We start from the raw sequence: 27070 nt of genomic DNA on the forward strand, positions 1-27070 counted from the left end.
AGCGGAAGCGGCGCGAGCACGCGCCGTGTGCGTCGACGCACGGGGTCCGGCCGGGATCTCCGCGGCCCCGGGCCCGGCGGGTCGGCGGCCATGGCCTCCGCGGCTGTGGAGAGCTTCGTGACCAAGCATTTGGACCTGCTGGAACTCGAGAGAGACGCGGAGGTGGAGGAGCGCAGGTAGGGGGCGGCCGGCAGGTCCCCGGCGCTCGCGGCGCGGGTTGGGGGCCCTTAGGTCCTTTCTTTTCAGCCTGGAGCCCCCGCCCCAAGCGTCCAGCCCGGGTCCGGCCCGTTGTCGGCCTGTTGTCGGCGTGTCCTCGGCCCTTTTCCTCCCTCGGGGCGGGTGGGGGGCGCGAGGGCGCGGGGGCGCGGGCAGCTGGCTGCGGTGGGGCGCGGCGGGGCGGGCCCGGGGAGGAGAGCTTGTCCCGCGTGCGGCGGAGCCCGGCTCCCCCAGGTGCGCGCGGCTGAGCCGGCGGGGACCCGGGTGCAGGTGGGCGGGGGGGGAGCCTTCCCGGACGAGACCTGGGGAGAAGCCGGAGCACCGGAGACAGGCTGCCTCGGAGGGAAGCCCGCCCGGCTGAAGCAGCAGCAGCAGCAGCAGCAGCAGCAGGTGGTCTGTGCCTTCGGTCCTCCGCTCCTCTGACCCGAGGAGGCTGTGCCGCCGAGCGGCCCCGTGGCTCCCCCAGGGTGACCCGGGGCCAGGCCGTGGGATTCCGGGGTTTGCGCCAAGTCACTGCGCTGCGGGCAGGGGCTGGCCGCGCCCTGGTTTGCGCGAGGGGCTTTTGATTTGAAGATGAAGAGCTTTTGCGGCCCCGCCAGCCTGGGCAGCACCCCCGCCCCTTCGTGCGTGGCCGTGGGACATTCCGGCTACACCTCCGAGCCGTGGCCGCCTCGCTTGTGAAGTGGGATTCGGTGAGCTCGAGTTGGTCCTGCCGCAGGCGCTGGGCTCGGCGCCGGTGCCCGTGCACAGGGAGCGCCCGCCGGGAGCGCCCACGGGAGGCGGCCGGGCTCAGATTGAGAGGGCCTCGCGGCGGGCCTGTGCTCTGTTCTGTGTGCGGACGACGGCTCTGCACGGTGAAGTGTGGGTTTTCGGGGGAGGGGTTAACCTCAAAAATAATACAGCCCCCCCCCCCTTTTTTTTTTTTTTCTACCAGCGAGATGAGTTTATTCATAATAGCAGAGATCTGCAGTTCCGGCCAAGGAAGCTGTGGCACAAACTGGATTAGTGCAACAAGAGGAGGAGAGGAAGGACCTTTATTTTACGGAGAAGGAGGCAGTGGGAAGGGTTGTTTGGAATAGAAGTCTATCACAGAAAGGCAGGCGCGCAGGGTGATGACCGGTGCTCACCGGCTGAGTGCAGGGCTGGCGGATTTCCTGCAGGGGATGTGATGCGCATCTTTCCCCGTCGTGGGGTTGAGGCTTCTGTGCCATCAGGGTCTGTAGCTGACGTGGAATGGTGCAGCTCCCCTCTCTGGCCTCCCTACTCCATCTTAGTGAGGTCTTCCTTTGTTACTTTTCAAAGGGGAGTGACTAGATTTGTGTTTCAGGTGGCCTGCTTGGGTGCTGCTGCTTGCGACTGACTGGTCAGGGCAAGCGCCCGAGGTCAGGCAGGAGGCCGGAGGCTCTGTCTGGTCCAGATGAGGAGGAGGTATGGCTTGAACCGGGGTTATAGTGGTGAGGATGAGAGGCAGAGGTGGATTCGTGAGGTTACAGATGGTGGACTTGGCAGGGGGCACTGATGGACTGAGTGACATGGGGGGAACCAGTGCAAGTAGATCAGGTAAAGGGACTAGCTCTGCCAGCGCGAGGGGATGGGGGAGGCTCAGGATGCAAGGGGCAGATGCAGAGCCTCTGTGGGTCTCATTTGGCGCCTTTGTCTGCTTTTCTCTCCCTTTTACATTCCTTCTGTGTGGGCTGGAATAAAAGCTGGGCAAGTGTAAATATTGAACTCTCAGTATTGGATGTCTTCCAGGTCCTGGCAGGAAAACATCTCCCCAAAAGAACTCCAGAGCCGAGGCGTCTGTTTGCTGAAGCTGCAGGTTTCCAGCCAGCGGACTGGGCTGTACGGGCGGCTGCTGGTCACCTTAGAGCCCAGGAGATGCACATCTGCTGCGGTGCTTCCCAGCAACAGCTTTACTTCAGGTCTGTGCATTTGCGATGTAGGCGTATATTTTGTGCTGCTGGTCTCCAAGCTGTGACTTTTACTCTTGTGAGCACCAGCTTACATGTGACTAGTTGGAGAATAAAGCAATGCAGCAAAGAACTCTTAGTTGGAAGTTCACCACCTCTGTGGCTCTTTGGTAGTCTAGGTCAGCACTGTCCGCGGTGGCAGCCACCTGCCGTGTGTGGTTGAGATGTGGGCAGTGATTGCCACATGCGTGCAGCGCACACCAGATTTTGAAGTTCAAGTACAAAGAAATATAGATAATCTCTAGAGTAATTTTTTGGAAACGTAATACATGTTGAATGTATATGGCATTAAAATATGTTGTTATTAAAACCAATGTATTTTTAAAGAATTTTTTCTATCGTGGCCCCTAGAAAGTGTAACATTACACAGGACTGTCATCGTATTTGTCTTGGACAATGAGGACACAGTGTTCATAGCTCCGTGTTCCCTGGCTTCTTGTGCCAGGAGTACTTGAAGTACACTCGTGCCAACCCTGCTGGAGAGGACGAGCAGCTGGGAGAAGCTGCTGAACCACCCACCAAGGGTACCTGTTTAGCTCTCAAGCCTGGAGACAGCAGCACCAGTGGTTCTGTACTTGCTCTAGAAGACTCTCTGCTGTGTTTTGGTGCTGACGTTTTTTTTTTTTTTTATAAATTTTTTTTAAAGATTTTATTTATTCATAGAGACACAGAGAGAGAATGAGAGGCAGAGACACAGGCAGAGGGAGAAGCAGGCTCCATGCAGAGAGCCTGACGTGGGACTCGATCCAGGGTCTCCAGGATCAGGCCCCAGGCTGCAGGCGGCACTAAACCGCTGTGCCACCGAGGCTGCCCACCTGACGGGTTTTTGATTTCATATTCTGATTGGCCAAACTCTTGCCCACAGTTGTTGGAATACTAGCTGGAATTGGAGACGGGATGAAGAGGGGCTGCTGGTTGGCATCAGGTCTACATGTTCTTGTTAAGTGAGGCTGCTATCTGCAGACAGGGACTGGGGGCGTTACAGTGGCAACTTTCTGTTACACTGTTTCACTGTCACAGTCCAGTATCCATGGGGGGGGGGTGGGGGGGTGTTGTAAATCTGAAAACGAAAAGTAAAAATATATTCAGTAGTATATTCAGTTGACCAGCATTGTGAAGTGTGACCCCAGAGACTAGTGAAGGGTTCATAAACAGGAAGTCAGGGGCAGGGGCATTTATGTGAAAAAGCATCCGGCTAAAAATCTGATGTGTCGATGCAGGTGTTGATCAGATTGAGGTAGGGTTGTTACTTTTTAATCTTCTGAAGAGCAGTTTTAAGGCTCAACTTAGAAACATCAGTTCTGGAACATGGGACCCTATGCAGGGTACTGGTGGGGAGGTGGTCCCAGGAGGCATGGGGTCCTGTGGTTGCGCACACAGAACCAGACCCTGCCCCAGGAGTGTTGTTGCCCTGTGCTCTTTGTGTCTATAAAGTTGAGAGAAGGTGCCAGAGAAAAGGTTCAAGGTAGAGATGAAACTCATTGCCTGGAAGAAAAGTAGCCCAAGTTAAGGGTGTGCCTGGTGCCTGGTTGACTTGTGGCATATACTTTCCGACACAGAACAAATAGGGTGTAAATATGTGAGTGGCTCTGGCTTTCTCTCACAGTGGAGTCTGTTTTGGTCAGAACAGTCTTCTGTTCCAGGTGATGAAAACCCAAGCCATGGATCCCTGGGTGGCGCAGCGGTTTAGCGCCTGCCTTTGGCCCAGGGCGTGATCCTGGAGACCCGGGATCGAATCCCACGTCGGGCTCCCGGTGCATGGAGCCTGCTTCTCCCTCTGCCTGTGTCTCTGCCTCTCTCTCTCTCTCTGTGTGACTATCATAAATAAATAAAAATTAAAAAAAAAAAAAAAAAAAAAAGAAAACCCAAGCCAAACTGGCTTGGGTACGAAGGATGGCGTTGGTTGCAATACTGGAAGGTTGCCTTCAGGGCTTTTGGGAGGTTGCTTAGGCTTCACTTCTCTCCATTTCTTGGCTTTGCCCTCTTCTGGGTTGGCTTCCTTCTCAGGTGACACATCATAGTGGTTCTGGCCCCAATTTGCTTTCAAGTTCCTGGTTCAGCTACACAGACGTAGGGCCTTTTCGCAGATGCCAATCAAAGTCTCATTGCATCTCAGGGCCTCAGATTTGGTCTGTGCTCATCCCTGAACGGTCACCGTGGCCAGGGATGGACATGGGATGCAGTGACTGGCTGAGGCGTAGGTTGTATGCTCTCTCCCTGGCATCAAGGGAAGGCCCTCAGGGTCACCTAGCAGATGGGTGAATCCCCCAGCATTGCCATGGGAAGTGGAGAGATCCGTGCTGAGTGGTCAGCAAATGACCTCCCTCCCTCCTTCGTCGATGTTCCTGTTCTTCCTGGAATGTTTCTCCCAGATGTGCTTGAGGGCTCCACTTTGTTCAAGCCCCATCCTGCTTACCTGTCACCACTCAGAGGAACCCTTGTTATACAGTGTTTCTAAAGTGACGCCCTCATCCCTCTCCATCCCCTCCTGGGTGGGCTTCATCTTTCCTTTTTTTTTTTTTTTTTTCATCTTTCCTTAAAGCCTTCGGTGCAGATGTCTGTGTCTTATTTCTAATCAGACCAGTGCCTGGAATAGCGCCTGGCACAGAGCAGGCACTTTAAATGTTTCTTGACTGGCACGTTTGCTGTAAACACTTCATTGATTTCAAGTCAATTTTTATATATAATTTAGGTGCTGGTTAAAAAACTTTTACTATAAAAAAAAACTTTTATTGCTACCGATTGCATTTCTTTTTTTTTTTTTTTTTGCATTTCTAAAGACAAGAGGGATAGGATATTTGAAATACTGTGCACAGCGTATGTGTAACTTTTTGCTTCTATAGGCGATATAGTGGGTCTGTATGATGAAGGCAATCAGCTGGCCACAGGGATCCTGACACGGATCACACAGAGATCAGTCACAGTAGCCTTTGATGCGTCTCATGATTTCCAGCTGAGCTTGGACCGGGACCGGGAGCGGGCCTACAGACTGTTAAAACTTGCCAATGACATCACTTACAAGCGACTGAAAAAGTAAGAGTTTGTGTGACTGGGAATCAAGTTTCTTTTTCTTTTTTTTTTCTTTTCTTTTTTTTTTTTTTTTTAAGATTTTGCTTATTCATGAGAGACAGAGAGGCGGAGACATAGGCAGAGGGAGAAGCAGGCTCCCTATGGGAAGCCTGATGCAGGACTCGATCCCAGGACTCTGGGATCACATACTGAGCCACGCAGGCATCCTATTTTCTTCCAGTACTGCACACTTACCCTGACTGCTTGCCTCTGTGGGTAGAAGAGAGCAATTGTGTTGAGTGTGGAGTCTGTGTGGGCCCCTCACGGGATATGGAGGCTGCAGGTGGCCTTTGCTGGGCAGAGGGTTGGGCACAGATTCAATATTTGGTGTTCACCACACTCCTAATTCTACTCTGTTGGCAGGGCTCTGATAACACTAAAGAAGTACCATTCTGGCCCCGCGTCCTCACTCATAGAGGTCCTCTTTGGCGGATCAGCCCCCAGTCCAGCCAGCAATACAGGTAAGAACCTTTGTGTGTTCTTTTCTGATCGAGGTTGTTACAGTTAGAAGGATGTACATCGAGGATGTACAGTTAGAAGGCATCTCTCTTTTATAAATTAAAAGTCTACTTTAAATTTCTCAGAATGACTCACATGGACTGACCTGTTGTGTATTTAGTGCAAGGAAGCAGCTCGTTCTGTTGACTTCACTACGTTCTCTAGAGATGTGAGGATGTTCTAGCTCAGTGATGTGGAAATAGGATGATTGAGTGTTTGTGTTTAATAGTGTTTTTGTGTTTGTTTGAAAAGTCCCAATTCTTAAGTGCATTTGGTCATTTCTCAGCATCCTTCATTTTTTTTTTTTAATTTTTTTATTTATTCATGATAGTCACAGAGAGAGAGAGAGAGAGAGAGAGGCAGAGACAGAGGCAGAGGGAGAAGCAGGCTCCATGCACCGGGAGCCCGACGTGGGATTCGATCCCGGGTCTGCAGGATCACGCCCTGGGCCAAAGGCAGGCGCCAAACCGCTGCGCCACCCAGGAATCCCTCTCAGCATCCTTCAAATTGAAGATCACTTATTTCTGATGAGAAGAGTAATAGAGTATGTGTTAATCGTAGAATATTTGGAAATAAGTACATTAGCAGGGGAACAGATCCCTCAGGAACCTGCCATCTGGAGTTGGCCTCCCTAGTACTTGTGTATATTCTAGTTTTTCCACGTGGAGCACTCTGTCTTTTACATACAGACATGTATGCACACATGTGCACTGGGACTTTGGGTCAGGTGGTTCTCTGCTGCTTTCTAGCTTTGTGTCAGTCTGGCCAGCCCAGATCAGGGCACTGTGCCTGGGAGTTCTGCTCACTCATGGGTCGGGTGTCTCCATGTAGTCGGTGCCCTATAGAGCTGGACACATAGCTGCTGCTCTCTGAGCACAGAGTACACGAGGCAAATAATTGGTCTTCATCATAGAAGATTCAGTGAGGAGACACGATTCCAAAATTTGCTAATTCCTTTTTGTCATTTGGTTTTGTCACTTTATGGGCACTTAAAAAGGGGCAGCAGGATAGAAAAACTAACTTATTTTAATTTTTACTTATTTTACTTTTATTTTTTGTGAGAGTCGAGCATACATGGAGGGGAGGGGCAGAGGCAGAGAGAGAGAATCCTTTTTTTTTTTTTAAGATTTTTTATTTATTTATTCATGAGAGATACAGATAGGCAGAGACACAGGAAGAGGGAGAAGCAGGCTTCATGCAGGGAGCCCGATGTGGGACTCGATCCTGGGATTCTGGAATCACGCCCTCAGCCATAGGCAGATGCTCAACCACTGAGCCACCCAGGCATCCCGAGAGAGAAAATCCTAAGGAGATTCCCTACTGAGTGCGGGGGCTCAATCTTACGACCTCAAGATCATGACTTGAGCTGAAATCAAGAGTCAGGTGCTTATCGGACTGAGCCCCCTAGACACCCCTACTAGAAATAGATTCCAAGAAACATTTCTTTCAGAAAGGTCTGTTACTGTGTAGCATACGTTGGCAAACTTCTTGAATAAAGGGATGGATTGTAAATATGTCAGGCTTTGTGAGCTGATGTAGCAGCCAGAGACAAGCATATGTGAGCGGGTGTGGTTGGGTCCCAGGGAAACTGGACTTGGGAAAGTGCAGTAGCCCCACTTCCACATGTGGAATGGATATGGTTCAGGGTCATATTTCCCCAAGGATGGATGCAGGAGGACTGTAGAAGTCCAGAGGGTGTTTTGGTTTGGTTTGGTTTGTTTTTTTGCCATGTACTTGGATGGTGCAATGCTATCAAGTTGATTCAACTGCTGGACAGTTGTGTAAGATGTTGAGGTGTAACGAACTAGGTGGAGTAGGTGCTGGAGACAGTCAGGCATATGGAAGAGATAAGATGGCTAAGGTCTGATGCCCACCCCCAGGAATTCATGAGAACATACAAACAATTCCAACACAAACAGAGAGAGTTGTAGTGGATTCGAACAGCAAGCTAGGTATGGAGAGCTGCCAGAATTATTTGGGGGGATATTATAAGGTAGGCCAAGAGTCAAGGAAAATTTTGGAAGAAAGGAGGTTGAGTGAGGTAGGGTGAGGGAACATCCAAAGAAAACTTGGAAATGTTCGGACACTGTTGTGGTTACAATATCAGAGAGTCAGGTCATTGTCAATAGAATCTAACCTCTAGGGAGAGCTAAAGAGATTCAAAGATTTTTTAGAATTATGCAGAGACAAATGGTAGGATAACAACGTTTACCATTATTTTGGAGAAAGTAAACTTCTGAGATAAGAAAGGTGTAATCTGTTATCAACACAAGGCAGTAATTCTGCTGAAATGATGGAAGGATTTGTCCTAGAGGACTGGGATTGTCCCAGAAGATTGGATTGTGGAAGACGAAGTCAACAATTTCCTGCTATACTCATTTGCTTGAAGACAAGTAAGAGGTAAGGGTGGAAGATATTTGGATATTGCATATACTTCAAACTTACTATATTAAAAACTGGGAAAAAAAAAAAAAAAAAAAAAAAAAAACTGGAGCCCAGGATCTCTCCTCCAAATCAACTGTTCTTTTCATAACGTAGTTGGTCTTGAATAGTAGATAGGCTGGGGCCAGGCACGTGGGACAGTAAGGCCAGTGATCAAGGGGCCCCAATGTGGCTCCAGGGATGGAACACAGCAAATGTCTAATATCTGATCCCAATTCAGCTATAATTTGGACAGGTGGGTCAATCTCAGGCACTGAATCTAGGCAGTGTAAAATATTTCTTTCTTGGAAGAGAGAAGATTGGCGCTTACCTGTAAACTAGTGACTACATTGCTCTGTCATGGGAGAAAGAGACAGGCAGGGGAGCCAGGAGCATCTTGTAGGGCCAGAAAGTAAAGAAGCATCCATAAAAACAAAAGGATTGGGTCATATTGAAAGGAAAAATGAGCCAACCCGAGATAGCTCCCAATGGCCAAAGTTGGAACAATTTGAGCAAAAGAAATAATGTTGTATTGGACTAAAACACAAAGTACGAAATAAGTATGCATGAGTTTGTACTGCTATAAAAAAGAATTGAACAAATAAGAGGAGACAAATTTTCTCTATACAAGAATTCCAAATAACATTGTGTAGATAGGGCAGCCCAGGTGGCTCAGCGGTTTAGCACCGCCTTCAGCTCCGGGGGTGGTCCTAGAGACCCAGGATCGAGTCCCACATAGGGCTTCTTGCATGGAGCCTGCTTCTCCCTCTGCCCCTCTCTCTCTGCCCCTCTCTCTCTGCACCTCTCTCTCTGCACCTCTCTCTCTCTGTCTCTCATGAATAAATAAAGAAAATCTTCGAAAAAAACAACAACATTGTGTAGATATACCCCACTCCACCTCTCACTCCTTCCAGCCACAATGTAGGCTCCACTTAGGGGCTTGCTGCCAAAGCACTGAGAATAGAAAGAGAAAAAAGAGAGCTCCACGCAGGAGAAACTTGGCCAGCACAACCTTAGCCAGGTCATGAAGATTAGCAACACCCAGCTGATCTCATGTACTGCCTGATGTGATGTAATGAGAGGGGCATGTCGCCTCTGTGGTTTTTTTCCCCCAAAACACAGAACCTCAGTCTAAGCATACAGAAAACAGAAACCTAAATTTAAGAACCTGCCAGTACTCCTCAAAACTGTCACGGTCAGAGAAAACAAGGAAGGACTGAGAAACTGTCATAGACCGGAGGAGATTAAGGAGGCATGACAACTAAATCCAACATGGACCCTCGATTGGATCCTAGACAAAAAAAAGGATGTAAGTGGGAAAATTGGTGAAATTTGAATGAAGTTTGGCATTTAGTTAAAAGTAAATGTACCAATGTTATCACATAGATTTAACAAATGTACCAACGTTCTACAGTAACGTTAGGTGAAGCTGAGTGAAGGGCATACATGGACTAACCGCTATCTTTGCAACTTTTCTGTGAATCTAAAATGATTCCAAAACAGAGTTTATTAAGAAAATAAAATTCCTGAGTACAATAATGTCTATGCGGGAAGGGGAAAATATAATTAAAATATTCCGAGGGGGACACCTGGGTGACTCAGTGGTTGAGCATCTGCCTTGGGCTAGGTCATGATCCTTGGGTTCTGGGATCGAGTCCTGCATCAGGCTCCCTGTTGGGAGCCTGCTTCTCCCTCTGTGTCTCTGCCTCTCTCTCTGGGTCTCTCATGAATTATAAATAAATCTTAAAAAAAAAAAAAGATTTTGAGGGACTTGATTTATCATCCATAAAGAGGAGGTTTTAAGAATTTGGTATGTTAAAAAAATATATATATATACATTGCATTTTAAAGGATATCCACTAAAAATGGGGTTGCAAATTATCTGTAAAGGGCTAGATAGTAAATATTTTAGTCATTGTAGACCCCCTTTGGTGTTTGCTCTACCTACATACTGTCATAGCATCAAAGTAGACATAGACAATGTGCAAAATGAGTGTGGCTGTGCTGGAATACATTGTTATTTACCAAAAAACAGGCATCAGGTTAGGTTTGACCGACAGGCCATAATTTGTCAATCCTTGTACTAAAAGAACAAGACCAGAGTTTATCTTCCAATGAATAATGGGAAAAAATGGAGTAATTCATTAAAAATACCTAGTTATCTAACAAAAAGGCAAGAAATGAGAAAAAAAACGAAATATAAAACAGGGTGAAACAGAAAGTGCCAAGTAAAAGGGTAATTTTGAATCTCATGCTTTAGTGATGACATTAAATATAATGGAACATGTAATGGAACTGAAAATGGAATACATGATGTTCAGGGTGGGAGAGTCTGTGTTGTATGAATGGAGGTCTCAGTTGTTGGGTTTCCTATGAACAATTTCCATGAGGATCCATACTCTAATAAAGACAGTTGGGAAGGAGGTGGGTAACTGGGTGATGGGCCCGTGATGTAATGAGTGCTCGGTGTTGTATGCAACTGATGAATCACTAAACTCCACCCTGAAATGAATAATACACTATATATTAACTAACTTGAATTTAAATTTTAAAAAAAAATTTTTTTTAATTTTAAAAAAATAAAAACTTAAAAAAAATTAAAAAACGAAGACAGAAGAAAGTAGGAAGCACAAAGCAGTTTGTTAAGGAAGTAAACCCTCAAGGTGGGAGAGTGGGCCGGCTCAGCGGTGGCAACTGCCCCGAGGTTACAGGAGTCTTTTCTTTTTATGTGTGTGTGTGTGTGTGTGTGTGTGTATGGGGTGGTCTCTAATGGAGGCTTCCAATCCTTTGAGGGACTCCTTCCACAGGTTGGGAGAGGTTAGTTTCTGACTTTACAAAGTTTGTCCCAGAACCGTCAGGGCAACCTTCCCTCTTGGGATTGGGGGTAGGGCTAAAACACAACGTGAATGCATTATAATGAGTCTGGGGGTTACCCTGGAGCAGAGGTGGGAGAGGAGAGTGGCCCGTCCTGCATCTGGAGCTCTTGGTCTATTAGCCAAGGGGTCCTGGAAGCCACAACTTCAAGATGCTGTGCCCCCTTCAGGCTTCTAATGTGTAACCATTTATCACCATCCTTGCCTCCAGCTTCTGTCTACCTAACTGCCTACTCTATCAGTGCTCCAATAAAATCTGTTTGTTTTAGATGTGTCTCTTGCACATTGCATATATTTAGATTTTGTTTATCCAACATTAAAACAAAAAGATATAGAAAAGTTGTAAGTAAAAGAAAGGGAAAAGATACGCTATGCAAGTATCAGTCAAGAGAATATTGCTATAGCGATATTAGTATCAGACAAAAGAAGTAAAGGCTAAAAGTATTGTTAAAGAGGGTCTTCATAGTGATACAAGATTTAATTCACCAGGAATAAATAATGTTTTTAAATAACACTTAAAAATACATAAAGCAAAACTCCTCCGTATTCAAAGGGGAAATACACCCACGATCACTATGAAAGATTTTACATACTTGTCTTAGTAACTAGTGGGAAAAAAGCAGACAAAAGTTAAGGAATAATATAGACTTGAAAACACTGAGATGAACAGAATTGACCAAATGGTCATAGAGACGCTCCCCCCACCCCCGCCACCAAAGGAAAACTCTGGAGAAACTTCTTTTAAAGATTTGTTTATTTGAGAGAGAGAGTGAAAGGGGAGGGCAGAGGGAGAGAGAGAGAGAGAGAGAATCCCAAGTAGACTCCCTGCTGAGGGTGGAGCACGATGTGGCCCTCCATCCCAGGACCCTGAGATCTTGACCTGAGCAGAAATCAAGATTCCAGTGCTTAACCGACTGAGGTGTCCTTGAAGAGACTATTTTTAACACCTGCCGAATACATTGTATTTTTAAGCAAATAATTTTTTTAACTGACCATGAAGTGGGAATAAAGTCTTAGAATATTTCAAGGGAGTGAAATTAAAGTCTACATTCTGGCCACAGTGCAACTTTGTTAGATAACTAGAAAATCCCCCTGTGCTTAGAAACTTAAAATGAACTACCATGGATTTAACCCATGGATTAAAGGAGAAATCATCACGGAAATTAGAAAACAGTTGAAAGAGAATGATAAAATTTTTACATATCATAACTTGTGGAATGAAGCTAAAGTAGTACTTAGGAGAAAATTTATACTCTCAAATGCATATGTTAGGGAAAAGGGATTAAAAGTGAATGATCTAGGCATTTATCTCAAGAAATTAGGGGAACGAAACAGCAAGATAAATCCAAAGGAAGTAGAACTGTCCCAATAAAACTGGGGCAAAAACGAAAGTAGAAGTAAGGCAATAATAAAGACAAAGAGAGAAATTCTTGAAGTAGAAAGCAAACATACAGAAAATTGGTCCTTTGAAAGAATTAAGACTGACATATCTTTAGCAAGAAGACACAAATAACCAATATAAAACCAAGGAGACAGAACTGGGGAGGAGCAAGATGGCGGAAGAGTAGGGTCCCCAAATCACCTGTCTCCACCAAACTACCTAGAAAACCTTCAAATTATCCTGAAAATCTATGAATTCGGCCTGAGATTTAAAGAGAGACCAGCTGGAATGCTACAGTGAGAAGAGTTCGCGCATCTATCAAGGTAGGAAGACGGGGGGGGGGGGGGGGGGGGGGGGGGGGGAAGAAATAAAGGAACAAAGGCCTCCAAGGGGGAGGGGCCCGCGAGGAGCCGGGCTGAGGCCGGGGCGAGTGTCCCCAGGACGGAGAGCCCCGTCCCGGAGACGCAGGAGCTGCACCGACCTTCCCGGGGGAAAGGGGTTCGCGGGGAGGTGGAGCAGGACCCAGGAGGGCGGGGGTGCCCTCGGGCTCCCGGGGACAGGAACAGAGCAACTGCGCGCCCAGAAGAGTGCGCCGAGCTCCCTAAGGGCTGCAGCGCGCACGGCGGGACCCGGCGGGACCCGGAGAGCTCGGGGGGCTCGGGCGGCGGCTCCGCGGAGGGGGCTGCGCGGCCCCGGGAGCAGCTCGGAGGGGCTCGGGCAGAGGAAGAGGCTCCGTGCAGAGGGCGCTGGGCGGTTCCAGGAGCAGCTCGGACGGGCTCGGACGGGCTCGGGCGGCGGCTCCGCGGAGGGGGCCGCGGAGCAGAGCAGCTGAGCAGAGCAGCGGCCCCGCCCCGGGGAGTTCCTGCCGGAGCTGAATCCAGGTTTCCAGAGCTGCCCCGCCACTGGGGCTGTTCCTCCTGCGGCCTCACGGGGTAAACAACCCCCACTGAGCCCTGCCCCAGGCAGGGGCACAGCAGCTCCCCCAACTGCTAACACCTGAAAATCAGCACAGCAGGCCCCTCCCCCAGAAGATCAGCTAGACGGACAACTTCCAGGAGAAGCCAAGGACTTAAAAAACACAGAATCAGAAGATACTCCCCTGTGGTTCTTTTTTTTTTTCTTTTTTTGTTTTGCTTTTTGATTTGTTTCCTTCCCCCACCCCCTTTTTTTCTCCTTTTTTCTTTCTCTTTTTCTTCTTTTTTTTTTTCGTTTTTTTTTCTTTTTCTTCCCTTTTTTTTTCTCTTTCTCTTTTCTTTCCTTCTTTCTCTCCTCTCTTTTTCTCTTTTTCCCAATACAATTTGCTTTTGGCCACTCTGCACTGAGCAAAATGACTAGAAGGAAAACCTCACCTCAAAAGAAAGAATCAGAAACAGTCCTCTCTCCCACAGAGTTACAAAATCTGGATTACAATTCAATGTCAGAAAGCCAATTCAGAAGCACTATTATACAGCTACTGGTGGCTCTAGAAAAAAGTATAAAGGACTCAAGAGACTTCATGACTGCAGAATTTAGAGCTAATCAGGCAGAAATTAAAAATCAATTGAATGAGATGCAATCCAAACTAGAAGTCCTAACGACGAGGGTTAACGAGGTGGAAGAACGAGTGAGTGACACAGAAAACAAGTTGATAGCAAAGAGGGAAACTAAGGAAAAAAGAGACAAACAATTAAAAGACCATGAAGATAGATTAAGGGAAATAAACGACAACCTGAGGAAGAAAAACCTACGTTTAATTGGGGTTCCCGAGGGCGCCGAAAGGGCCAGAGGGCCAGAATATGTATTTGAACAAATTCTAGCTGAAAACTTTCCTAATCTGGGAAGGGAAACAGGCATTCAGATCCAGGAAATAGAGAGATCCCCCCCTAAAAATCAATAAAAACCGTTCAACACCTCGACATTTAATTGTGAAGCTTGCAAATTCCAAAGATAAGGAGAAGATCCTTAAAGCAGCAAGAGACAAGAAATCCCTGACTTTTATGGGGAGGAGTATTAGGGTAACAGCAGACCTCTCCACAGAGACCTGGCAGGCCAGAAAGGGCTGGCAGGATATATTCAGGGTCCTAAATGAGAAGAACATGCAACCAAGAATACTTTATCCAGCAAGGCTCTCATTCAAAATGGAAGGAGAGATAAAGAGCTTCCAAGACAGGCAGCAACTAAAAGAATATGTGACCTCCAAACCAGCTCTGCAAGAAATTTTAAGGGGGACTCTTAAAATTCCCCTTTAAGAAGAAGTTCAGTGGAACAGTCCACAAAAACAAAGACTGAATAGATATCATGATGGCACTAAACTCATATCTCTCAATAGTAACTCTGAATGTGAACGGGCTTAATGACCCCATCAAAAGGCGCAGGGTTTCAGACTGGATAAAAAAGCAGGACCCATCTATTTGCTGTCTACAAGAGACTCATTTTAGACAGAAGGACACCTACAGCCTGAAAATAAAAGGTTGGAGAACCATTTACCATTCGAATGGTCCTCAAAAGAAAGCAGGGGTAGCCATCCTTATATCAGATAAACTAAAATTTACCCCAAAGACTGTAGTGAGAGATGAAGAGGGACACTATATCATACTTAAAGGATCTATTCAACAAGAGGACTTAACAATCCTCAATATATATGCTCCGAATGTGGGAGCTGCCAAATATATCAATCAATTATTAACCAAAGTGAAGAAATACTTAGATAATAATACACTTATACTTGGTGACTTCAATCTAGCTCTTTCTATACTCGATAGGTCTTCTAAGCACAACATCTCCAAAGAAACAAGAGCTTTAAATGATACACTGGACCAGATGGATTTCACAGATATCTACAGAACTTTACATCCAAACTCAACTGAATACACATTCTTCTCAAGCGCACATGGAACTTTCTCCAGAATAGACCACATATTGGGTCACAAATCGGGTCTGAACCGATACCAAAAGATTGGGATCGTCCCCTGCATATTCTCGGACCATAATGCCTTGAAATTAGAACTAAATCACAACAAGAAGTTTGGAAGGACCTCAAACACATGGAGGTTAAGGACCATCCTGCTAAAAGATAAAAGGGTCAACCAGGAAATTAAGGAAGAATTAAAAAGATTCATGGAAACTAATGAGAATGAAGATACAACCGTTCAAAATCTTTGGGATGCAGCAAAAGCAGTCCTAAGGGGGAAATACATCGCAATACAAGCATCCATTCAAAAACTGGAAAGAACTCAAATACAAAAGCTCACCTTACACATAAAGGAGCTACAGAAAAAACAGCAAATAGATCCTACACCCAAGAGAAGAAGGGAGTTAATAAAGATTCGAGCAGAACTTGGGATCCCTGGGTGGCGCAGCGGTTTGGCGCCTGCCTTTGGCCCAGGGCGCGATCCTGGAGACCCGGGATCGAATCCCACATCGGGCTCCCGGTGCATGGAGCCTGCTTCTCCCTCTGCCTGTGTCTCTGCCTCTCTCTCTTTCTCTCTGTGTGACTATCATAAATAAATAAATAAAAAAAAATTAAAAAACAAAAAGTCAATAAAGATTCGAGCAGAACTCAACGAAATCGAGACCAGAAGAACTGTGGAACAGATCAACAGAACCAGGAGTTGGTTCTTTGAAAGAATTAATAAGATAGATAAACCATTAGCCAGCCTTATTAAAAAGAGAGAGAAGACTCAAATTAATAAAATCATGAATGAGAAAGGAGAGATCACTACCAACACCAAGGAAATACAAACAATTTTAAAAACATATTATGAACAGCTATACGCCAATAAATTAGGCAATCTAGAAGAAATGGACGCATTCCTGGAAAGCCACAACTACCAAAACTGGAACAGGAAAAAATAGAAAACCTGAACAGGCCAATAACCAGGGAGGAAATTGAAGCAGTCATCAAAAACCTCCCAAGACACAAGAGTCCAGGGCCAGATGGCTTCCCAGGGGAATTTTATCAAACGTTTAAAGAAGAAACCATACCTATTCTCCTAAAGCTGTTTGGAAAGATAGAAAGAGATGGAGTACTTCCAAATTCGTTCTATGAAGCCAGCATCACCTTAATTCCAAAGCCAGACAAAGACCCCGCCAAAAAGGAGAATTACAGACCAATATCCCTGATGAACATGGATGCAAAAATTCTCAACAAGATACTGGCCAATAGGATCCAACAGTACATTAAGAAAATTATTCACCATGACCAAGTAGGATTTATCCCTGGGACACAAGGCTGGTTCAACACCCGTAAAACAATCAATGTGATTCATCATATCAGCAAGAGAAAAACCAAGAACCATATGATCCTCTCATTGGATGCAGAGAAAGCATTTGACAAAATACAGCATCCATTCCTGATCAAAACTCTTCAGAGTGTAGGGATAGAGGGAACATTCCTCAACATCTAAAAAGCCATCTATGAAAAGCCCACAGCAAATATCATTCTCAATGGGGAAGCACTAGGAGCCTTTCCCCTAAGATCAGGAACAAGACAGGGATGTCCACTCTCACCACTGCTGTTCAACATAGTACTGGAAGTCCTAGCCTCAGCAATCAGACAACAAAAAGACATTAAAGGCATTCAAATTGGCAAAGAAGAAGTCAAACTCTCCCTCTTCGCCGATGACATGATACTCTACATAGAAAACCCAAAAGTCTCCACCCCAAGATTGCTAGAACTCATACAGCAATTCGGTAGCGTGGCAGGATACAAAATCAATGCCCAGAAGTCAGTGGCATTTTTATACACTAACAATGAGACTGAAGAAAGAGAAATTAAGGAGTCAATCCCATTTACAATTGCACCCAAAAGCATAAGATACCTAGGAATAAACCTCACCAAAGATGTAAAGGATCTATACCCTCAAAACTATAGAACACTTCTGAAAGAAATTGAGGAAGACACAAAGAGATGGAAAAATATTCCATGCTCATGGATTGGCAGAATTAATATTGTGAAAATGTCAATGTTACCCAAGGCAATATATACGTTTAATGCAATCCCTATCAAAATACCATGGACTTTCTTCAGAGAGTTAGAACAAATTATTTTAAGATTTGTGTGGAATCAGAAAAGACCCCGAATAGCCAGGGGAATTTTAAAAAAGAAAACCAGGGATCCCTGTGTGGCGCAGCGGTTTGGCGCCTGCCTTTGGCCCAGGGCGCGATCCTGGAGACCCGGGATCGAATCCCACGTCAGGCTCCCGGCGCATGGAGCCTGCTTCTCCCTCTGCCTGTGTCTCTGCCTCTCTCTCTCTCTCTGTGACTATCATAAATAAATAAAAATTTAAAAAAAAATAAATAAAATAAAATAAAAAAGAAAACCATATCTGGGGGCATCACAATGCCAGATTTCAGGTTGTACTACAAAGCTGTGGTCATCAAGACAGTGTGGTACTGGCACAAAAACAGACACATAGATCAGTGGAACAGAATAGAGAATCCAGAAGTGGACCCGGAACTTTATGGGCAACTAATATTCGATAAAGGAGGAAAGACTATCCATTGGAAGAAAGACAGTCTCTTCAATAAATGGTGCTGGGAAAATTGGACATCCACATGCAGAAGAATGAAACTAGACCACTCTCTTTCACCAGACACAAAGATAAACTCAAAATGGATGAAAGATCTAAATGTGAGACAAGATTCCATCAAAATCCTAGAGAAGAACACAGGCAACACCCTTTTTGAACTCGGCCATAGTAACTTCTTGCAAGATACATCCACGAAGGCAAAAGAAACAAAAGCAAAAATGAACTATTGGGACTTCATCAAGATAAGAAGCTTTTGCACAGCAAAGGATACAGTCAACAAAACTCAAAGACAACCTACAGAATGGGAGAATATATTTGCAAATGACATTATCAGATAAAGGGCTAGTTTCCAAGATCTATAAAGAACTTATTAAACTCAACACCAAAGAAACAAACAATCCAATCATGAAATGGGCAAAAGACATGAACAGAAATCTCACAGAGGAAGACATAGACATGGCCAACATGCATATGAGACAATGCTCTGCATCACTTGCCATCAGGGAAATACAAATCAAAACTACAATGAGATACCACCTCACACCAGTGAGAATGGGGAAAATTAACAAGGCAGGAAACAACAAATGTTGGAGAGGATGCGGAGAAAAGGGAACCCTCTTACACTGTTGGTGGGAATGTGAACTGGTGCAGCCACTCTGGAAAACTGTGTGGAGGTTCCTCAAACAGTTAAAAATAGACCTGCCCTACGACCCAGCAATTGCACTGTTGGGGATTTACCCCAAAGATACAAATGCAATGAAACGCCGGGACACCTGCACCCCGATGTTTCTAGCAGCAATGGCCACGATAGCCAAACTGTGGAAGGAGCCTCGGTGTCCAACGAAAGATGAATGGATAAAGAAGATGTGGTTTATGTATACAATGGAATATTACTCAGCTATTAGAAATGACAAATACCCACCATTTGCTTCAACGTGGATGGAACTGGAGGGTATTATGCTGAGTGAAGTAAGTCAGTCGGAGAAGGACAAACATTATATGTTCTCATTCATTTGGGGAATATAAATAATAGTGAAAGGGAAAATAAGGGAAGGGAGAAGAAATGTGTGGGAAATATCAGAAAGGGAGACAGAACGTAAAGACTGCTAACTCTGGGAAACGAACTAGGGGTGGTAGAAGGGGAGGAGGGCGGGGGGTGGGAGTGAATGGGTGACGGGCACTGGGTGTTATTCTGTATGTTAGTAAATTGAACACCAATAAAAAATAAATTAAAAAAAAAAAAAGAAAAAGGAGACAACTGCGCTTGAATAACTTTATGTCAATACATTTGAAAGTGTAGATTAAATAGAAAGCTTACTAGAGGGACGCCTGGGTGGATCAGTGAGTGGTTGAGCTTCTGCCTTGTGCTCAGGTCCTGATCCTGGGATCTGGGATGGAGTTCTGCATCAGGCTTCTTGCAGGGAGCCTGCTTCTCCCTCTGCCTATGTCTCTCTGCCTCTCTCTCTCTCTGTGTGTCTTTATAAATAAACAAATCTTAAAAAAAAGAAAAATCACTAAAAAATATAACACACCAAAGATGATTCAAAAAATTTACACATTCTCAATAGCATTGTAACCTGCAAGGAAATGAAATCTTTAGTCAAAAATCTTCACTCAAAGGGCAGCCCCGGTGGCGCAGCGGTTTGGCGCCGCCTGCAGCCCGGGATGTGATCCTGGAGACCGGGATCGAGTCCCACGTCGGGCTCCCTGCGTGGAGCCTGCTTCTCCCTCTGCCTGTGTCTCTGCCTCTCTCTTGCTCTCTCTGAATGAATAAATAAATAAATCTTAAAAAAAAAAAAAACTTCACTCAAAGAAACCTCCAGGCCTGTATGGCTTTGCCAACAAATTATAGCAAATGTTGAAGGATCAAGTAGTTCCAGTCTGATGCAAACTTTTTCAGGGCATTACAGAAAAAGACAAAAAAACATTCCCCAACTCAGGAGTCTAGCACAACCCTCATAACAAAAGCCTGACAAAGACAGAACAAGAGAGAAAAATTATAGGATGGCCTCACTCATGAAAATAGGTAACAAAAATCCTAAACAAAATATTAGCAGCTAGAATACAGTATTATGTTTAAAAACAAAATGCCCAATTAACTCATGAAAGTGTGTTCACAAGTTAGTAATTATTAGTAACCAGAGAAATTTAAGTGAAGCAATGGAATACCGTTACCACATATACCCGGTTGGCTAAAATGAAACAGCCTGACAATACCACACGTTGGTGTGAAAAAGAGGCAGGAAGAATTGCCATTCACCGATCCCGGGTCTCCAAGGATCACGCCCTGGGCTGTAGGCGGTGCTAAACCGCTGAGCCACAGGGGCTGCCCTAGAGCAGGGATTCTTAATGTGCCGTCCTTGGTCCAACAGCAGCATCAGCAGCACCTGGAAACTCCTTAGAAATGCCAAATTCCTAAGATCCACTCCAAACTTACTCAATCAGCAATACTAGCGGGAGAGCCCAGCAGTCTGTGTTTTAACAAACCCTCCTGGTGATTTTGGTGTATATTAAAGCTTGAGAACCGCTACCGGAAAGAACTAGGAATATATATCCAGCAAGATACATGGACAAGGATGTTTTTAACAGCACTGTTTATAATAGCCAGACATGGAAAACAAGCCAAATGTCCGTCAATATCGTAATTGGAAAATAAGTTATGCAGTAGTTATGCAGTGTAATGAAATAATAAAAATGAATCCTAGGTGTACCAAAGAGCATAGATGGCTCAAGCATAATGGTGAGTAAATATTCAAGACACTAAGAATATATATTTTTATATACGCATAGAAAAAAGTGGGGTGCCTGGGTGGCTTCAGTGTCTACCTTTGGCTCAGGTCATGATCCTGGGGTCCTGGGATAGAGCCCTGCATTGGGCTCCCTGCTTAGTGAGGAGCCTGCTTTTCCCTCTCCCTCTGCCACTCCCCCCTCCACCGCTTTTGATCTCTCTCTTTCTCTCTTTCTCAAATAAATAAATTAATAAATAAAATCTTTGGGGAGCCCGGGTGGCTCAGTGGTTTAGCGCCGCCTTCGGTCCAGGGCGTGGTCCTGGAGACCCGGAATCGAGTCCCGCGTCGAGCTTCCTGCATGGAGCCTGCTTCTCCCTCTGCCTGTGTCTCTGCCTCTCTCTCTCTCTCTGTCTCTATTAATAAATGAATAAAATCCTTAAAAAAATAAAATCTTTTTTAAAAAGTCCTTGTCAAACCGTGCAAATGTATTCTAAGAACCAAAACTGTACCTCCGGCCCTAACCTCAGCTCTCCAGGCTGGCATATAGTAGTATTGCCACATAATGTGTGCTCAGCCTGACAAGTATGGCTCTTTATAATTATCTTTATAGTGACTGCAAAGTATTTCATAATTTGGACATACCATATGTTATTTAGCCATTTCCTTGTTGATGGGCTTTCTGAGAATATTACTTTGGCTGCACCAATAGACTGAAAATTGTATAAAGTGAGAACCATAATTGTCTTTTTCAAAAACAGTGCCTGCTATTCAACAGTTATTTAATTGAATTGATTTTCCAGATTAACATTGGCATAAGAAAAAATACCCTGGCCAGTTTTATTTATCTTTATTATAGCATAGGTCGATTCCTTGTAAATTTTGTTTACAGTGAATTAGCATAGAAAATCCAGGTAGCTCTGGGTGTAATGATATAATAAATGTTCTAGAAAATGAGACCCTGGATTCTGGAGTAGAGTGATCCTCTGAGATTATTTAATTTCCCTACGTGACATCTCTTCTCTGTTTCAGTGCTATAGCAACTAAGAAATGGGTTAAGCCTTGGAGTAGGAAATTATATGTATCACATTTTTCTGAGAGTGTTTACTTAAGATATCCAAGCTTTCTTAAATGTATTTGACTCTGTATTCTAATTTGTGATTTGGGAACATATGACACCATACCTGAACCTCTATGGAATGACTGGTTCCAGAGAAGATGCTTTAGTGCAAGAGAGGTGACTTGGAGCCTTTGAAATTTGACTCCATATTCTCTACTTTATGACAAGTTGTCCAGCCAAATCCTAGTAGAATTGTAAAGGAGGCTTCCTTGAACATTGATTGTCAGGACAGAACCCGTGAGCAGGTGCAGAAAAGGGCAGCAGATGGGTATGGCTCAGAGGAGAGAGGCCAGCAGCTCGGACATTGGCTGGGCCCTGTCAGGTTTACCTTGAAATTTCCATTGTGACGTCATATGGGGTCACACACAGCCTTGAGGGAGAGGAGCTGAGAGGAGCATTGGGTTGAGAGGAGCATTGGGTTGAATAATGGCACTGATTTGGGGGCTGGCCATGCCGCCTCCACCGTATGTCAGCCTTCTACTATTATTTGGTTTCCTTGCATGGGGACTTTGGATACTCTTTTCTGGGAAACAGAGCAGGAAGCAGGTGGCAACCAAGACAGACTCCAAGGTATGTAATGCAACCCTCCCTTGAAATTCACTGCTCCCTGTCTCTGCCCCCGAAGCCATGGCAACTCCCACATCTTGGGCCATGAGAGGAACTGGCTGGGGAAAGAGGGGAGTTGAGATCGTTCCTATGCATGTCTTTTCGATAAGTACAAGTCATGCTTGATCCTGTTCCTTTCAGTTTGTTTCAACAAACCTCGAGCACCTATTATATGTGGTAGCATACTAGACATTGAAGAAAAATAAAACACCATCTCCCACCTTTTAGGAGCTCAAAGTGAACTGGGGGAGATGATCAAATGGGTCTGTATATATAATCCAAGGAAAGAGAACGTGATGAGTTAACAGAAGTATAAATATTGCTGCAGACGTTGGAGGTGGAGTGTTTTGAAGCAGGGAGATCTATAAAATGCCTCTGGAAAGCTCGGGTTTGAATTATGCTTCAGAGGAAGGGTAGGGCTTTGAAGGTGGATAGTGTGGATGGAAGAGAGTAGTGAAGACTTTCCTGATGTAGGGAATGGATTGAGAGAAAGCATGGGAAGTTGAAGAGTGTTGGATGTGTTTGTAGAGAGGACACCTATGAGGATGGAGCGTAGAATAGGGAGCCCAATGAGAGAAAATTTTAGAAAATTGGTAGAGATGACATTGTAGAGGGCTTTGAATGCCAGGCTGAATGCTTCTCATAAATATTATTCCCATATGCAATTGAAAGATGGCAGAGGGGTGAGAATGGGGAAAATTAACAAGGCAGGAAACCACAAATGTTGGAGAGGATGTGGAGAGAGGGGAACCCTCCTGCACTGTTGGTGGGAAGGTGAACTGCTACAGCCACTCTGGAAAACTGTGTGGAGGTTCCTCAAAGAGTTAAAAATAGATCTGCCCTACGACCCAGCAATTGCACTGCTGGGGATTTTCCCCAAAGATACAGATGCAATGAAACGCCGGGACACCTGCACCCCGATTTTTTTTTAAGATTTTATTTATTTATTCATGAGAGACACACAGAGAGAAAGAGGCAGAGACACAGGCAGAGGGAGAATCAGGCTTCATGCAGGGAGCCCGACATGCGACCCAATCCCGGGTTTCCAGGATCACGCCCCGAGCGGAAGGCAGGCGCTAAACCGCTGAGCCACCCAGGGATCCCCCACCCCGATGTTTCTAGCAGCAATGTCCACAATAGCCAAACTGTGGAAGGAGCCTCGATGTCCATCGAAAGATGATAAAGAAGATGTGGTTTATGTATACAATGGAATATTCCTCAGCCATTAGAAACGACAGACACCCACCATTTGCTTCGACGTGGATGGAACTGGAGAGTATTATGCTGAGTGAAATGAGTCAATCGGAGAAGGACAAACATTATATGGTCTCATTCATTTGGGGACTATAAAAAATAGTGAAAGGGAATAAAGGGGAAAGGAGAAAAAACGAGTGGGAAATATCTGAAAAGGAGACAGAACATGAGAGACTCCTAACTCTTGGGAACGAACTAGGGGTGGTGGAAGGGGAGGTGGGCGGGGGGTGGGGGTGACGGGCACTGAGGGGGGCACTTGATGGGATGAGCACTGGGTGTTATTCTATATGTTGGCAAATTGAACACCAATAAAAAATAAATTTATATAAAAAAAGGAAAATGGCAGAGGGTGCCTGGGTGGCTCAGTTGGTTAACCCTGTGATTCTTTTATTTTTATTGAAGGTTTTATTTATTTATTCATGAGAGACAGACAGACAGACAGACAGACAGACAGACAGAATAGGCAGAGACACAGGCAGAGGGAGAAGCAGGCTCCATGCAGGGAGTCCAATGTGGGACTTGATCCCAGCACTCCATCCCTGCACTGGATACCCGGACTCTAGGATCACGCCCTGGGCTGAAGGCGGCACTAGACCCCTGAGCACCCCCGGGGCTGCTGGAGAGTCTGCCTTTCTAACAAGTTCCCAGGTTCTGTTACTGCTGTTAGGCTACAGACCACTTTCTTTCTTCAGAACAGAAAATTTTATTTTATTACTTAAAAATTTTAATTCCAGTATGGTTAACATACAGTGTTATATAAGTTTCAGGTTTACAATATAGTAATTCAGCAATTCTGTACATTACTCGGTGCTTGTCAAGATAAGTGTACTCTTAATCCCCTGTTTTTACCCATCCCCCACCCACCTCCCCTCTGGTAACTATCAGTTTGTTCTCTGAAGTTAAAGCAAGTTAAAAACAACATGTCAGGGACGCCTTTGTGACTCAGCGGTTGAGCGTCTGCCTTCAGCTCAGGGGGTGATCCGGGGTCCAGGGTAAAGTCCCACCTCAGTCTCCTTGTGGGGGTCTGCTTCTCCCTCTGCCTATGTCTCTGCCCCTGTCTCTCTTTCTCTCTCTTTCTGGGTCTCTCACAAATAAACCAATAAAATCTTTTTAAAAATGCAACTGATTTACTGTATTTTGCAACTTCTCTAAATTCGTTTATTAGCTCTAATTGGGATTTTGTGTGTGTATTCTTAGGATTTTCTGACAACAAGATTATGTCATCTGTGAATAGACATGGAGATAGTTTAACTTTTTCCTTTCCAATTGAGATGGCTTTTATTTTTCTTACCTAATTGCTCTGGTTGAAGTTTCTAGTCCAATATTAAAGAAAAGTAGTGAAAGTGAGTATCCTTGTCTGTTCCCCCCCTTAAAGGCAAAGCTTTCAGTCTTTCACTGCGAAGAATGATATTAGCAGAGGGTTTTTCATAAATACTATTTACTATATTGAGGACATCCCTTCGAACCCTAGTTTGTTGAGTGTTTCTATTTTTTATAAATCATGAGTGAGTGTTGGATTTTGCCAATGCCTTTTCTCCATCAGTTGACATAATTGTTCAGGTTTTTCCTCTTCATGTTATTTCTTAAAGGTTTTATTCATTCATTCATTCATTCATTCGAGACACACACAGAGAGGCAGAGACATAGGTAGAGGGAGAAGCAGCCTCCTCATGGGGAGCCTGATGGGGGACTCGATTCCAGGACCCTGGGACTACAACCTGAGCCAAAGGCAGACACTCAACCACTGAGCCACCCAGGTGCTGCTCTCTTTGTGTTATTAATGTGGTATATCACATTGGTTTACTTTCTTAGGTTAAACCACCTTAGTGTTCTTGGGAGATCTTACTTTCAACACTTCTGTCCAACATCGGATTGCTTAGCTAAAACATTTGCTAATACCATGAATGAAATTGTATAGACTGTTTTAATATACTCTCAGAGACTGATGTCCTGAATCAAAAGGAAGAAATAAAAATTATTTTATTTGAAGTGGCAACACATATCACTTCTGTCTTTAAAATGATCTGGGGTGTGCCTGGGTGGCTCAGTTGATTAAGTGTCTGCCTTTGGCTCAGGTCATAATCTTAGGATTCTAGGATGGAATAGGTTCTCCACTCAAGTGGGAACCTGCTTCTCCCTATCCCTCTGTTTGCCACTCCCCCTGCTTGTGATCTCTTCTCTGTCAAATAAATAAATAAATAAATAAATAAATAAAATAAATAAATAAATGACCTGGAACAACTTGGCTTCCACCTATATTTTAGTTTCATCTCTCACTACTTAGCAAAAGTACACCCAACAAATCATGACTTTATAATCTTCTTGGTGATGTTCCCATTGGCTGGAATGCTCTCTCTTTACCTAAAAATCTTCTGGTGATAATTTAAACTCCAGTTCAATTGACAATTTCTTGAGTAATTTTTTCCTTTTTTCCCAGGCAGTTAACCACTGTCCTCTTTATTCCCTAACCTTTATATTTCTGTTACCACATGATATTGTAACTTAGGCGTTTAGACCTCTGTTTTCCCCAGTAATGGGAGTTCCCAGAATACAGGGATCTCATTAACTTTTGTAGTCCTGGCACCTAACGTAATGCCTAGAAGTTAGTAAGCGCTCATTAGATGATTTATGAATAAGTGAATGGGGTGGTAATTGTTGCTGTGGTTATGGTTACCAACTGGATCAATAATTGTATCTGTAAGACGAAATGTGCTGTTGATAAATTCTCTAACCTAGAACATTTTCTGGTTTTATTTTTTTCCTTTTTGTGCCCCTCTAGACTTCAAGGCAGCATAAATTGAAAAAGATCCAGAAATTCACAGGTCAGAGAGATCTTATACTTTATTCTTTAGCTCAAGGCTAATGACAAATCAACAGTGGGTCTGCTTTTAGACTGTAGACTTTAATAACAGGGAGAGGGAGGTAGGTTGAAAAAGATTGTATAAGTGAAAGAAATGTGCCTATTCTTCCTAACATCTGCAAAGATGCTGAATTCTTTCTGGTAACTTCCAAAGAGATGTAAACTGATTTATAGTTCTTTCTATGCTTCTGTTCCTCATGCTTTCTTTCCTAATTTCCTTTTATGCAAAACTCAAAGTATCAGGAAAGAAATTTGATGAGATCTTTAGTGGGGGAAGTTTCGATACATTTTTCCCCTGCCATAGACGCTGAATAGACTCCTTTGAAGGAAAAAATATGTATTACAGATTTATTTCCCTTACTCCAACTCCCCTACTACCATGATTGTTCCAGCTGTTTCCAATGACTTACATCCACTACATGGTAAAGGTGGCACAGTATATTTTAAAATATAAAAACTTAGACCTACATTACGTCTGAGCTCTATCACTACTTAACTTTATGATCCTGGACATGATTTCACCTTCGATCTCTTCTTTGTAAAACAAGTGGCTTGAACTAGGTGGT

The 27070-nt window shown here is 44.6% G+C and overlaps 1 protein-coding gene across 2 annotated transcripts; it reads left to right on the plus strand.

Annotated features, from left to right (window-relative positions):
• The first annotated feature begins 19 nt into the window (after positions 1 to 19).
• On the plus strand, positions 20 to 26455 carry LOC119868878 (DNA-binding protein SMUBP-2-like). 2 transcript variants are annotated; one of them, XM_038589111.1, is made up of 5 exons: positions 20 to 176; positions 1969 to 2138; positions 5030 to 5219; positions 5619 to 5716; positions 26424 to 26455. In XM_038589111.1, exons 1-5 carry the CDS (start codon positions 91 to 93, stop codon positions 26438 to 26440), a joined length of 561 nt encoding a protein of 186 aa, XP_038445039.1. In that variant the 5' UTR covers positions 20 to 90; the 3' UTR covers positions 26441 to 26455. The 2 variants fall into 2 exon arrangements, with proteins under 2 accessions (XP_038445039.1, XP_038445038.1); XM_038589110.1 differs by lacking the exon at positions 26424 to 26455 and adding an exon at positions 6085 to 6712.
• Positions 26456 to 27070: the final 615 nt, after the last annotated feature.

The sequence above is a fragment of the Canis lupus genome, unplaced genomic scaffold, assembly GCF_011100685.1.
Source record: "Canis lupus familiaris isolate Mischka breed German Shepherd unplaced genomic scaffold, alternate assembly UU_Cfam_GSD_1.0 chrUn_S1655H1849, whole genome shotgun sequence".
In the NCBI taxonomy this organism is placed as follows: domain Eukaryota; kingdom Metazoa; phylum Chordata; class Mammalia; order Carnivora; family Canidae; genus Canis; species Canis lupus.